The sequence below is a fragment of the Artemia sp. Qi Xiang Cuo genome, chromosome 1, assembly GCF_049724085.1.
Source record: "Artemia sp. Qi Xiang Cuo chromosome 1, ASM4972408v1, whole genome shotgun sequence".
Classification (NCBI taxonomy): domain Eukaryota; kingdom Metazoa; phylum Arthropoda; class Branchiopoda; order Anostraca; family Artemiidae; genus Artemia; species Artemia sp. Qi Xiang Cuo.
This window is the reverse complement of record NC_142794.1, coordinates 4526301-4539466: the sequence shown is the minus strand read 5'-3', so window position 1 is coordinate 4539466 and position 13166 is coordinate 4526301. Positions and strand designations below refer to the sequence as shown.

Sequence of the window (13166 nt, the reverse complement as noted above, 5' to 3'; positions counted from 1 at the left end):
TATATAAGGAGCAATTGCCCCATTTTTTTGAAAAAATACCTTTTTTTTTCATTTATAAATTTTAAAAAATACAAAGTTAAATATTCGAAGCAATATTCATCAGTATCCTTAAAAAAAAAAAAAAAAAAAAAATATTTTTTAACATGTTAATTTTAAATTACTAAATAAATAATGCAATGTAAATTTTTTTGTTATTCTTTTATTTGTTAAGGTGGTGGTTTTTGGGTGACAATGACTATTATAAATTGACAAATTTTATTAACTTTAAAAAAATTTAAATAAAAAATAAAACTTTTTTTTTATATAGATTAAAAATATAGTACCACCACCAGCGACACCATGGTGTGATGAAGCAACTATATTTACAGGACCAATTCTGTCACCACCAGCAGGGTTCAGGGATGACGCTACACTGGTCCTAGAGAATATGGAGTGGGAAAGTGGCTTCCTTAACGATGTTTTTGGGGAAATGGCCAGCCTGGATGACTTAAGCTGTGATATCGACATGGTTGAGGATCCGGGGTGGACAGATAGTTTCATACGTGAATATTTAGATGATGATGTTACAAGTAAATCTGAACCGGGTCCTCATAACGAAATTCCATTAGAGGACAATACAGGCTGGCTCGACCAATTGTCCCCAAACACATTGAAATATGTGCTAGGGGACCTCATGCCACATCCCCCCAATATGATTGAACAGACTGGGAGTGGTGTTATTGATAGTCCTCTGTCACCCGCCACAACTCCACCTAATGCTATAGATAGAAGTAGTAGTAATACAACAGCAACACTACCCCCTCGTACGGATTTTTTTCTCTCCAACACTGCCTTGCATCACACATTGGTCTACAGCGCCAAATTCGGTGACCCTTTCAATTCTCTAGTGTCGGGGGATATAATAACAGATACCCTGGCCATTACACATTCATATACGGATAAGATTCGAGCCAGTCTTGAACAACCAATGGGGGTGTGGGGAGTGGGGGTCAGTTTAAAAGCATCAATAGCACTAAAAATTTTTTTTTTAAATGAAAGTGCGGGTGAGATGTATTCGAAATACTTGCACACAGAGATGTTGGCAATTCACCCGCATTTATCAAATTAGGGGTAGGTTTTTATAAATTGGGCAAATAGTATTCAAAGTAAGGGGGACAATTATAATGAGGGGGGGCGTGGATATGTGGTTTTTTTTACTGAAAGTTTAAATGTTAACATTGGTAGGTTTAAAAGGGATTTTATTGTACGCGGGGGGGAAGGGAATATTGAATTAAAATATCATTCAGATTTAGAGGGGTGTAGGGGGATAAAACGAATCTGTTTCGATACGAGGCTGCAGTGTTTCAAGTCTGCGTTTTTAATTGCGGCATATAGACCACTTCAAAAAGATTCATCTAAGAAAAAGTTGGACAAACTGGCAGTTAATGGTAGGGAGGGTTCAAAGTTCCCCAAAGTAAATTTTAATTGTTTAAATGGTCAATATCCCGTGACACTAAAAGGAATAGATATTTTTGAGCGGGCTAATGCACATTTAAAGATTGGAGTCACGGTGTTAGAGTATGAACCAGAATTTGAAGAGGTTCAGCGTTCCGATAAGAAGGGTTTATTATGTCCAGTGAGAGCACCTTCAATTGAATCAGTAAAACACTGGGTGTGGCTTTTATACACCCCACCCACATACTATAATTCAATTGGCCATTTAAATACGATTACAGATATTCTTAGGGTTCTATGTGAAGGTAAAAAGGGGGGGCGAGGTGGTGTGTGTTTTTACTGTCCAACATGTCTCTACAGATTTCACTCTGATTTAAAGTTAAAGCATCACATGAAACACTGTAAATGTCAGGGATACCAGGCTGTGGAGACGGTAAGCGGAGATAGAGCGATCTTAGGTTTTAAAATTTTCCAAAACACGCTCCTGTAGAGCAATAAGATCGCTTTGGACCGCGAGGCTAAGCTGACAGACGTGTGTGATCTCTCAAATTCAAATCATGTTAAAATACATGAAGCCATAGGGGTCTCTTACGCTCACGCGCAACGAGATTCCAATAATACCATGCAAGTGCTGGAGGTAGTGGAGATTTTGAGTGAAGGTGAAGACTTCATGCGCTCGGCATTGGTCAGTCTAGTCAAAACAGCGAACGGTGCAATTTCGCGCCTTCGTTATACAAAATATCCTCTGGTCCTATCACCAGATGACAGAGTGGCCATTAAAAATCGTAAAATTTGTTGGGTTTGCAAGGGAGAATTTGATGATGGTGTTGGGTATGGGGGGAGGAGGAAGGTGATCGATCATGATCATTTGTGGCAGGAAATTACCTCGGGTGGGAGTAACTTTAGAGGGGTAGCACACCAGTCATCCAATTTAAACGTTAGACAACAATATTTCGTACCTGTTTTTATACATAGTTCCAATTACGACTTAAAGTTTGTTCTTCCGGCATTGGCCCGCATTTCCAAGGGAGGAGTTGTAGATGACGCATGGATCGATGGTTCTTTTTCATATAATATCATACCCAAATCATCGGAGAAGCTACTGCTGCTAGAATTCATGTGGAAAACAGTTGACAAGGGTAACACATGCCTGAATAAAATCCGTTTTTTAGACTCTTTCAGCTTCTTCCCCAAATCTTTAAGTCAATTGATTCAGGTGCAGAAGAGTGACAATTTTGATAGCTTTCCCCTCCTTAAACAGTGTGTCCCCGATGATGAAATGTATGATTTATTAACGTGCAAGGGTATATATCCATATGATTATTACAACTCTGGCTCGAGGCTAGATGAGGTGTCACTACCGCCCATTGAAGATTTTTACAAGTCTCTTACTGAGAGTGAGTGCACCACTAGCGACTACGAATTTGCTAAGAGGGTTTGGGCAAAGGGCGGATATAAAAATGGGTGGGATTATTGTAAACTTTACTTGGCCAGTGACGTACTCACTCTTCTGGATATTGTGTGCAAAAATACGGATACAATATCTGGGGAGTATGGGTTGTATTTTGTGTTTTATTTTTCAAAGCCTAATTTGGTGATTGGCCGTATAATTAAAATCCGACGCGATAAGTCAGGTCTGAGTACGGTTGTGGTTCAGCATCGACTTTTTGTAAGGGCAATTAGGGGTGGGTAGGTCATTCACGGGACTTGTCTCATGAAAACAAATCCAACTGGACGGTAAACCGATAACAAGTCAGATGCAGTTGTTTTGGATCTGAACACTCTTTACCCATCGGCAATGTCTCACTACTGTTTTCCGTGTGGCAATTATAAATGGCTTGACAATCCCTGTGCTTCGAATGTCCCCGACATTGCCAGTGTTGAGGAGAATGGGGCACAGGGATGGTTTTTTGAAATTGACGGTGAAATACCCATGTAAATCCATGACTCGGTAAAAGACTTTGTTTTTCTGTGTATAAATAGACCGGTGGGTAGGGACTCTCTGAGCCCCTACAATTTATCTTTAGTAGAGGGCGGGAGTATGCACTGGGTACCTTCAAAACAAAAACTAATTGCCGACCTCAACCCGAAACAGAATATCGTTGTTCATCACGTGCTATTGAAATGGATGGTGTCCAATGGTTTCAAGGTCAAAAAAATTCATAGAGCCATCCAATTTGATCAAAAGTCTGATATGAAAATGTCTATTGACACCTTTGTTAGAAAGCATTCAGAAGCGAAAACAAAAGTTCAAAAAAAAGTCTATGAACTCATTTTGAACTCAGCTTTCGGTAAAATGTGCGAGAGCGTACAAAACAGAAGTCGATGTGACATTTTAACCAACCCCAAAGATTTTGCTCGAATCATTGCGGATCCAAACTTCACATCGTTCACAATCATAGACTCTAATATGGTGCTCCTACATCGCAAGAAAAGAAACATTGTATTAAATAAAAATATTGCAGGGGGAAGTGCAATAACTGAAATATCCAAGAAACTCATGTTGTCATTTTATTATAATGTATGCAAGGTACAGTGGCCGATGGAGGGACAAGTTCAAGTGTACTACGGGGACACTGATTCACTCCTGTTAAAAGTCAAAACTGAAAATCTATTGAATGATTTGGAAAATGGCGAGTACATTAGCTCACGAATGGACTACACTAACTGGAACGAATCCCTCTACCCAGAGCTAGTGAAACACCAGGCCCCAAATCAATTGTTAATGTAAAAATCTGGAACGGGTAGCGATCTGATATACAGTGGTGTGTTTTCTGGTCCGAAGGTGTATGGCGTGGAAACACACAGAACGGATATAAAACAAGTGTGCAAGGGTGTACCTACACACTTTTTACAAAATAATTTCGATCGGAATGTGCATAGAAACTATGTGAACCATTGACTAGTGCCAAGGGTGAACGCCATGGCGATTCTCTCTTTACAATGTAAAAACTACACAGTTAGAGTTGAAAAAAACGCCATGTCTGCCATATCGGACAAAGTCTATGTACTTGAGGATGGTGTGAAGGTATTGCCACCCGGTCATTATTTAATTACAGACCGAGTTTAATGCATAGAGTAAAAAAAACAACTCGGTCTAAAAAAATTAACTTAAATTCACCAAAAAAAAAAAAAAAAAAAAAAATATAAATTGGGTGGGAGGTTTTTTTGGGTATTTTTGTTTTTTTTTTTTTAAATTCTTTTTTTTTCTATCACAATAAATTTTAAATGTGTGTGTGTGTGTGTGTGTGTGTGTGTTTGCAAGGCAGATCAATTTCCAGTATTTAATGCCAGCCCCCCCCCCAGCCGGGGCCCGCCGCCGGGGCCCCCCGGCGCCCGGCGCTTCCCGCTCCCGGCCGCCGCAGCTGCCGCCCCCGGGGGGGAGGGGGGACCCCAAAATTTAAAATGTTGTAAGTAAAAGTGATATTTCAAGTGCATTATTCCAATAAATGTTGTATTTTTTATAAATAAATAAACAGAAAAAAAAAAGTGTATTTATTTAAGTATTTTTTTTTCTAGTGGTTATGTAAATGTTGTATTTTTTATTATAAATAAATTTAAAAAAAGTGTATTTTTTATTCATGTTTAATGCGCCTTTTTCAATGTAGTTTTTTATTTAAAGTATTGTAACCTTTTTTTATGTATATAATAAAATAAAATATTATTATTTATTATTATTATTCTTATCGTTATTATTATTATTATTATTCTTGAGAGGAGTAGTAGTAGTAGTAGGGAAATTATTTAGTCATTAGACAGCCATAGTCTAAAGTTAGTTGTCCAGGTGAACTGTTGAGGGGAACATGTATCAATTTAAAACACCATTCAGATCGTTACTGTGTGGGCCGTCAATGTCGGGCAAAACAACACTCTTAACTAAAATACTTAAAAATAGAGATAAAATGTTTGTGGAAAAGCCGAAAAAAAACTAATATTGCTATAGTATTTGGCAGGAGACATATGATAAAATAAAAGCAAGTGCTGCCACGATAGGGTTGATGCAGATACAATTCATACAGGGACTTGATGTTTTCAGCATTATTGAACAAAACTCCTGGTTGATCATTGACGATCTGGCTGAATCTATTGAACAATGATCCCAGGAAATGCTACAACTGTTCACTGTTCGCTTTCATCACGAAGAGATTTCCATTACTCTGGTTCTACACGATCTCTTTCATCAGAGCAAATGTATGTGAACATTTGCATTGAACTGTACCTACTCCATCATCTACAGAGTTATTTGTGATTCTAGCTCGCTAATAACTCTCAATAAACACATCTATCCGGGAGCCCCCAAATTTCTGCTCTCAGCATACAATCAGGCAACTAATAAACCCTACGGCTACATCCTATTGGATCTTAATCAAAATACACCTGAGGATCTACGTGTCGTCACAGATATTTTTGACAATGAAATTACAGTATATCTCCCCGTGAACACTAAAAAGACCTATTAGTTGCTATCATGACACTGAAGAAGCTACATGAAAATAGACATTTGTTTTCAGTTCTAAGCAGTTCAAAACCTCCGCTCAGGAAAGCAATACTCAAACATGGTATTGACAATAATTTCATTAATCTAATATCCGAACTTTGTTTAAATTTGATCGAGGGTAATGTTCAAGTGCCAGAAGTAGTTAAGCAACAGGCAAAGCAACATCGTTCCATTGTACGTACAGTGGCCTCTAAAAAGAAACAAAAGAATTTCAAAAGGAAACGACTTCTTCAGGCGGGCGGTAGCCTTTCCACATTTTTACTGCCAATAATTGCAGGAATTGGAGACAGTTTTTTCTAAAGAGAGAGTGAATGGAAAAATCCTATAAATTAACACCAATAGAACTCACTCTCTCCCCCATCGAACACTTTGAGAACAATCGGAGTAAATTCCTTGACAATGGAAATAATGAGGATGATAAAAAACTGCTTTTACTTCAAGATGCACTTCGCCGAGTGGACAAGCACAAGTCCTATCGCCCGAAGCCCACTGCTGCTGCTGCTGCTGCTGCTGATCCCAAAAAAGAATCATCTCCTCAGGATTCTGCTGCTGCTGGAACACAACTGAAGAAGGATTAATTGTATTCGTTTTTATTTAAATTTGTAAATATAAGGCCCCAAAAATATATTGAAAAATTAACACGACTCCTAGCCTATCTCTTGGAACGTGATCACATTCAAGTTGAGAGCAATGGGGCAGGTATTATAATTCAGGGCAAGAGCTATAATATACTTGATTTAATCTATGATATGGTTACAAATCATAAAGGACTATTATCATTTGACACTCATATATACAACTTTCTAAATACATTAAACTTCCCCAAAAGTCTTATTGGCAATAGATAAATTCTAAAAAAATTAAATGAACATGCATCATCGTCATCATCATCATCAACAACAAAATTGACACCATTAAAAAATGAACTTGAAGAAGAATATTTTAAATCAATTTTGGAAAATACTAGCACACCGCTGATAGCTAGACAAAAGCGAAGACGTATCAGGTCATCATCACCACCACCACCAACGGCCAGTATACAGAAGGGTAGCGGACGTTACACAACGTGTTTACGGTCAAAATGGTTGAAGTTCTGAAAGGTGTTTATGAAAATATTGGTGAGGTGGGGAGTTTAAGTTCCCCCACAACTCTTTCCAAAGTCACTGGTGTTCGCACTAAAAATGTACAAGACTATCTACAGAATGAATCAAGTTACACTCTGCATAGAAATCATAGACTTCGTGCCAATCAATATCGAAAAACTAAAGCCTTTTACCCATTGCATATAGTACAAGCAGATCTCCTGACTCTAGATGAGCTTCAACGACGTCACAATACACCGTACAAGTACATTCTACTTGCAATCAGTGTTTATAGTCGTTATGCATATGCACTTCCATTGCGATCAAAGAGAGGTGTTGAAGTTGCTCAGGCCATTGAAAGTATTCTCCAACAGGATTCATATAAAAAAATTCAAACGGATCGCGGTAGTGAATTTGTTAATCCTCATGTTGCAAAGGTACTAGAAAAATATAGTACACTGCTCTATCATACGCACAGTCCTATAAAGGCTGCATGGGCCGAACGAGTGATAAGAACTATTTGACTTTGAATATCAAGATATTTTATATTGAAAAATACACCGGCTTTTATTAATGATCTTGGTAAAATCATGTTGATTTATAATCAGCGACCTCATCAATCGTTGTCCAACTCTACACCAATGGAACCAATGAAGACTATTTAATTGAAATGTCATCAACATTTATTGATTTAAACGTTATGGTCAAGAAAAGAATGGATACTACAACTCCACCTGTCGTTTATGGTCTCTTTTATGAAACTATTTTCTCTAAAACTTATGCAAGCCAATTAAATTGTTTATTCATGGAACATTGGTAAGCACTAGCAATAATTTATCCAACTATGCGAGCTACATACAATTTATGATGATGACGCCAAAGGCATACAAGGAGATGAGAGGACAATCGCTGGGCTATGAATATCGAACAGGTGTTGATACTGACGGTGAGTTGACTACTGCAGTGACCCAGGAGTATCATCTAGTTGGAAAATTAAATCATGAGATATTCAATATATCCCAATGGCTACCCCCCAATGTCAAGATCGACATAAAGATACAGATGGCCCCATCGAATTTCATTTTGAGAAAAACACTTCCTGCAGCACCCGATGCAAATGTTATTATCACATCGGCAATTCTCCATGTCCGAAAACAACAAGTTATGAGCTCTGTTGCATTGGCAGTGGAAAAGCTAAGAGCCATCGGCAAGAACATTAAACTTCTTGTCCCTCATACAATCACCAATCAACGTCACATTGCCGCCAGCTCTCGTAGCTATACCAATTCATCATTTATCAATGGAGAATTCCCATCAAAATTGGCTTTGGCCTTTGTGAAGAGTGGGAGTGCCGTTGGATCCTGGACTGCCTCTCCCCATGATTTTAATTGTTTTGGTCTTTCTAGCCTTGTATTCAAAGTGAATGGTATTCCACTGTACACTCTTTCATTTGACAAAAAATCCTATGGAACTCTATATGAGTTGACCGTGCAATCCCTAGATCATGACTCACGACTATTTGAAAATGGAATAACCGACTCAATGTTTTCAAAAAATCATGGGGTTATTGTTTTGGATTTGTCTGGCACACAGGATATGAGTATAGTACGAACAGGTAATGTAAGTTTAGAGTGTACATTTGCCAATGCTCTGACTGAGAGTATCACGCTAGTATCACTGAGTCAATTTGAAACCTATTGGGAAATCACGCCCGACGGTAGTGTTCTACTAGACCTAGCACCATGAACACAAATCAAATAATCAATTTATTTAGTATGGATCCATACATGTCCCAGTACAAGTCCTATTGCATACCATCGTACTTCATTGAAAAAATTCCAAGTGTTAACAATACCCTAATCATTGTTAATAGCAGTCCATCGACTTTGAAGACCGGCCATTGGCTATGCATCTTTCAAACAGCGAAGAATATTGAATTTTTTGATCCTCTTGGCCTATCGTATAAATTCTACACTCCATACATCAGCAACTTTATTGAAAGCAGTGGGAAAACCATTATTCAAAATCAACGAAGAGTACAGGATTTAGCGACTAAGACATGTGGCTTTCATGCACTACTCTTTTTCATGTTCAAATGTCGTGGGTACACCTACAAGAATTTTCTCGACATCTATGTTGACTTACCTCAATTGAACGACTTTATAGTGTATAATATATTTAAAAGTTTATTTAATATTGATTTTAGTGTCATAATAATAAAATTTTATAAAGATTTATGTTAATTTTTTTATTAATAAAAAAAAAATTATATACATGATAAAAAGACTTTTCTACTCTTTAGATTTCATCCACTAATAGGTCTTTGTCGACAACAACTAGTGCAGGTAGATTATCTGAATTCACAGTGTACTGATCATGATGTAGTGCAATGTCAGGGTCACATTTTCTACAGTAGAGTGTGACTTCACTCTTGTCATATCTCTTTGTATAGTCAATGATACTATTCGCATTCATTCTATAGAATTCACATGTTTCAATTTGCTTATTTGAAGCAATTTCACAAACAGTGTCCTCAAGTGTCGAATCACATTCCGTCACAGCCAAATAAAAATCAGTGGGCTTATAAGCATAACACTCATTGTCTTCACAACGATCACGTAGAAACCATATTCTGTTGTTGTTCCAACAGTTGAATCGTTGACCCGGTTCCTCCTCCCAGAACAATCTAAAACCACGACGATACCAATCTCGTAGCAATAAAATAAAATCACGGTTAGGATTCTTTCCAATCATACCGGGATATGTACTCTCCCACTGCTTGCACTTATCATATTGACAATTGGAGCATAGGTGACCTCTAGGATGAGAGTCACACACCTCTTCAAGACAGGAATTACAACCTTTAATTTGTACAGCATATCCTCTATGCAATTTACACGGGTTGCATAATCTACACTTTTCATCATACTCCTCAATCATTGTGCAATTCTCACATGATGACCAGCTGCCCTGTGTATACATACATAACGGTCATGTATGGAACATTTTGTCATGTGTTAACGCTATCACTGCCACAATGAAACTGAGCTAGCAACAAAAAAAAAAAATGTCTGAGAGAGAGAGAGGAGTAAATCATCCTTGAGCACCATCTTTCTTATGAAAAAAGTCCTAAATTTCTAAACTAATGTTTAAAAGCATATCCACAATATCATTTTTTCGTGTCGTGATCAATATATCAATAAATTGTGTAAATGCATTTGGACCACGATGTAGAAGCTTCATACAATAGTCTAATGATGGAGAATCAGTTTTCATTATATCGACAACCATTCCTCGAGAAAATATCTTACTTTGAATAGAAAACTATAGAAAATCATCATATAGAATCAACCGTTTGTCCATAAGAAATAGATTCATCATGATTCGCTCTTTATCGAATCTATCCATTTTTTTTAGTCATAAATATCTCACAACCAACTTCAGACTAAACAGAATTTATTTTTTCTACTCTATGAAATATACGACTGTCTACTATAGAAAAAAAAAATACCATTGATTTAAAAAAATTTTATTGAACATAATTACAATAATAATATTCACTGATGCATTTTGTTATCATCAAAATATTTCGACAGGGCATCTAATGCCGACCGAGGTTTATTTATATGGAGAATATTCACTTTTCCAGCAAAACATAGTTGCTCCTCCTGCTTAAATTTGCTTAATGATATCACGTATCTCGCATACATACTGTCCAATTCAAGACATAGTCTACAGACAGCGGTTATTTCCACAGCTACATTAGGTACTCGTATATCGTTGCTGCTGATGCTGTGGGTTACATCATTAATCTCCAATAGTGTAAATGCACCACTAATTTTTTTTTTTCACTAATATACTTGCAAATAAACTATTATCTTTTAATTAAATTCTCTTACTAATATGAATTTTAAAGAAAACTATTCCTTTTATTCAAATCCTAATCACCAATCAAGTTATACTCGTTCATCTTGCCAAAAGGCGTAATGATCTGTAGAATAGGACTACCAGAAAAACCTGTTTGGTAGGGGCACGTATGCAAAGTATATACCTTCAAGCAAATTCTATATGATATTTCAAATTTCTATACCTTCTATAGAAATGATACCTCTATGCAAATGACCCTGGTAACCCCAATTCGTTGAAAACCTACATACATATCTATGCCCTAGGCGTAGGGTTCAAATATATAGATGCCTGGCCCGTGGTAAGGCATATTACGCAATCACTGGTGAAATGCATTGTACGGTTACTACTGAGATGTTCCGGGGGCTATTTTCCGATTGCTTTAATGTCCAGGAAAAAAAATTCCCCGGAAGGGGGCATTTCTGGAATCATCGAGAAATCAATTAGAATTTTTTTTTTTTTAATAAAAGTATGCTAAGGAAACTTTTTCAGGCCGAGTCGTCCGCAAGAAATTTTACGGGGGGGGGGATTTTCAGCGAGGATGGAACTGTCTGGAGGGAATTTGAGGTTGCACTTATCGCCGAATAATTTGAGTTCTTGGGTCACTTTATTTCAGTACGGCCTCTGCAAAGATTCATTCTTTTATAACGGGGCACAAATGGATTTGAAGTCTATTCAAACAACAAAACAATCTGAAAAATGAAACAGCAAACAACACAAATAACCTATAATAGATTCTTTCTGGCTTTAAATATACTTCTCAGCTTTGAACCTAACAGAACCAACCTAACCGGAAAAACCCCACCAGACAACCCAAACAATAATAGATCATATATGGCTTTGAATATGCTTCTCAGCTATGAGGGCTTGATAGGGATCCTGGCTGAGATATTTTCATCCTTGTAATCATCGAATAAGGTGTTTTTGAAAAAAGACTACCCCATATATGAAGGGGTGATATTTTGGTTAACATGAAGGGTTAATTTTTGAGTGATATATTATATTTCAGACTCTGATTAGTTTTTGTGTAGGCTATTTGGAAGGAAAAATGTTTCGCACAATTTTCCTATTTTGGGGGCTGGTCCGAGTAAATGGTGTATCGACATAGAATATTTTTAGTAACCCTTCTGTATAGAAAGGCGTATTAAACTTTCATTTAGCTAGCAACTACGTCTTTTCCATTTCCAGTTAGGAAATATCCATTTATGTTTGCTGGATTTTTTATAGACGCTTTCAGTTTAACTGTATACCAGTACACCCTTCCGCTCTCAATGTTTAAATGCAGCCGTACATTATGTCCAAAGGTAGCTGATTTTGTTATATATTTAGAAAGAACCCTGAAGGCTCATTGATGGGTATGTTCACCTTTTAAAACCCTAAATTTTGAAATTCAATAACTCCAAATCTAAACATCCTATTACGTTCGCTATTTAAGGCTCTTTCCAAACATAATAATCGCTACCGTTGTAATTGTGTCCGAGTCCTCCAGTCAAATCTTTGAGGATTTCCCCCTATCCCACTGTGCTGGTTATCGGAAAAAAATATTCAACACCGAAGAATTTTGAGAAAACAACATTTCAGCTTGTTTTTAAATACGTCTTTTCTTTGTAATTGTTATTTCCTAACCAAGCTCTAGACACTATAAGAGAATTCAAGACTGCGATAGCGACTTCTACTCTCAATTCGATATAGTTGTATGTGGTCTTGACTCAGTGGTAGCAAGAAGGTGGATGAACTCAATGCTTGTTTCTCTTGATGCAGACCCACCTAACAAGCAAATCCCTTTAATTGATGGTGGCACTGAGGGATTTAAAGGAAATGCAAGGATCATTATGCCTGGAAAATCCGCGTGCATTGAATGTACACTCAATCTGTATCCTCCACAGGTAAGTCTGACTGCTTTAGTATCTGATCTGGCCCTTAGCCTACTTGAGGAGGGAGGGAAGGTGGCTAGTATGACGGCTTTAGTATTTTGACGACTGGTACAATATTCAGATTATCCTGGAATTTATTTTATCACCTTTTGAAGCAATCAGACCTAAACCTTACATGAGGAGGGAAAGAGGTGTATTTCTTGTAGGTTGGATAACTGTTATGCCGGATAAATCTGGATGCATTGGGTGTTCACTCAATCTGTATCCTCCACAGGTAAGTCTGATGGCCTTAGCATCTAATTCTACCCTTAGATAAGGAGTTAGGAAAGAGCTAGGAGAGGGAGGGGAGCTAGTATGACGAGTCTAGTATGT

General features: G+C 37.4%; 1 protein-coding gene across 1 annotated transcript in view; it reads left to right on the top strand.

Moving 5' to 3' along the window:
- LOC148955927 (NEDD8-activating enzyme E1 catalytic subunit-like) overlaps positions 1-13166 on the top strand; it is a 43976-nt gene that overhangs the window by 16120 nt on the left and 14690 nt on the right. Inside the window, exon 3 of the mRNA XM_089086786.1 lies at positions 12557-12806. Coding sequence (XP_088942912.1) covers positions 12557-12806 — 250 coding nt within the window. The remainder of the gene's footprint in view (positions 1-12556; positions 12807-13166) is intronic.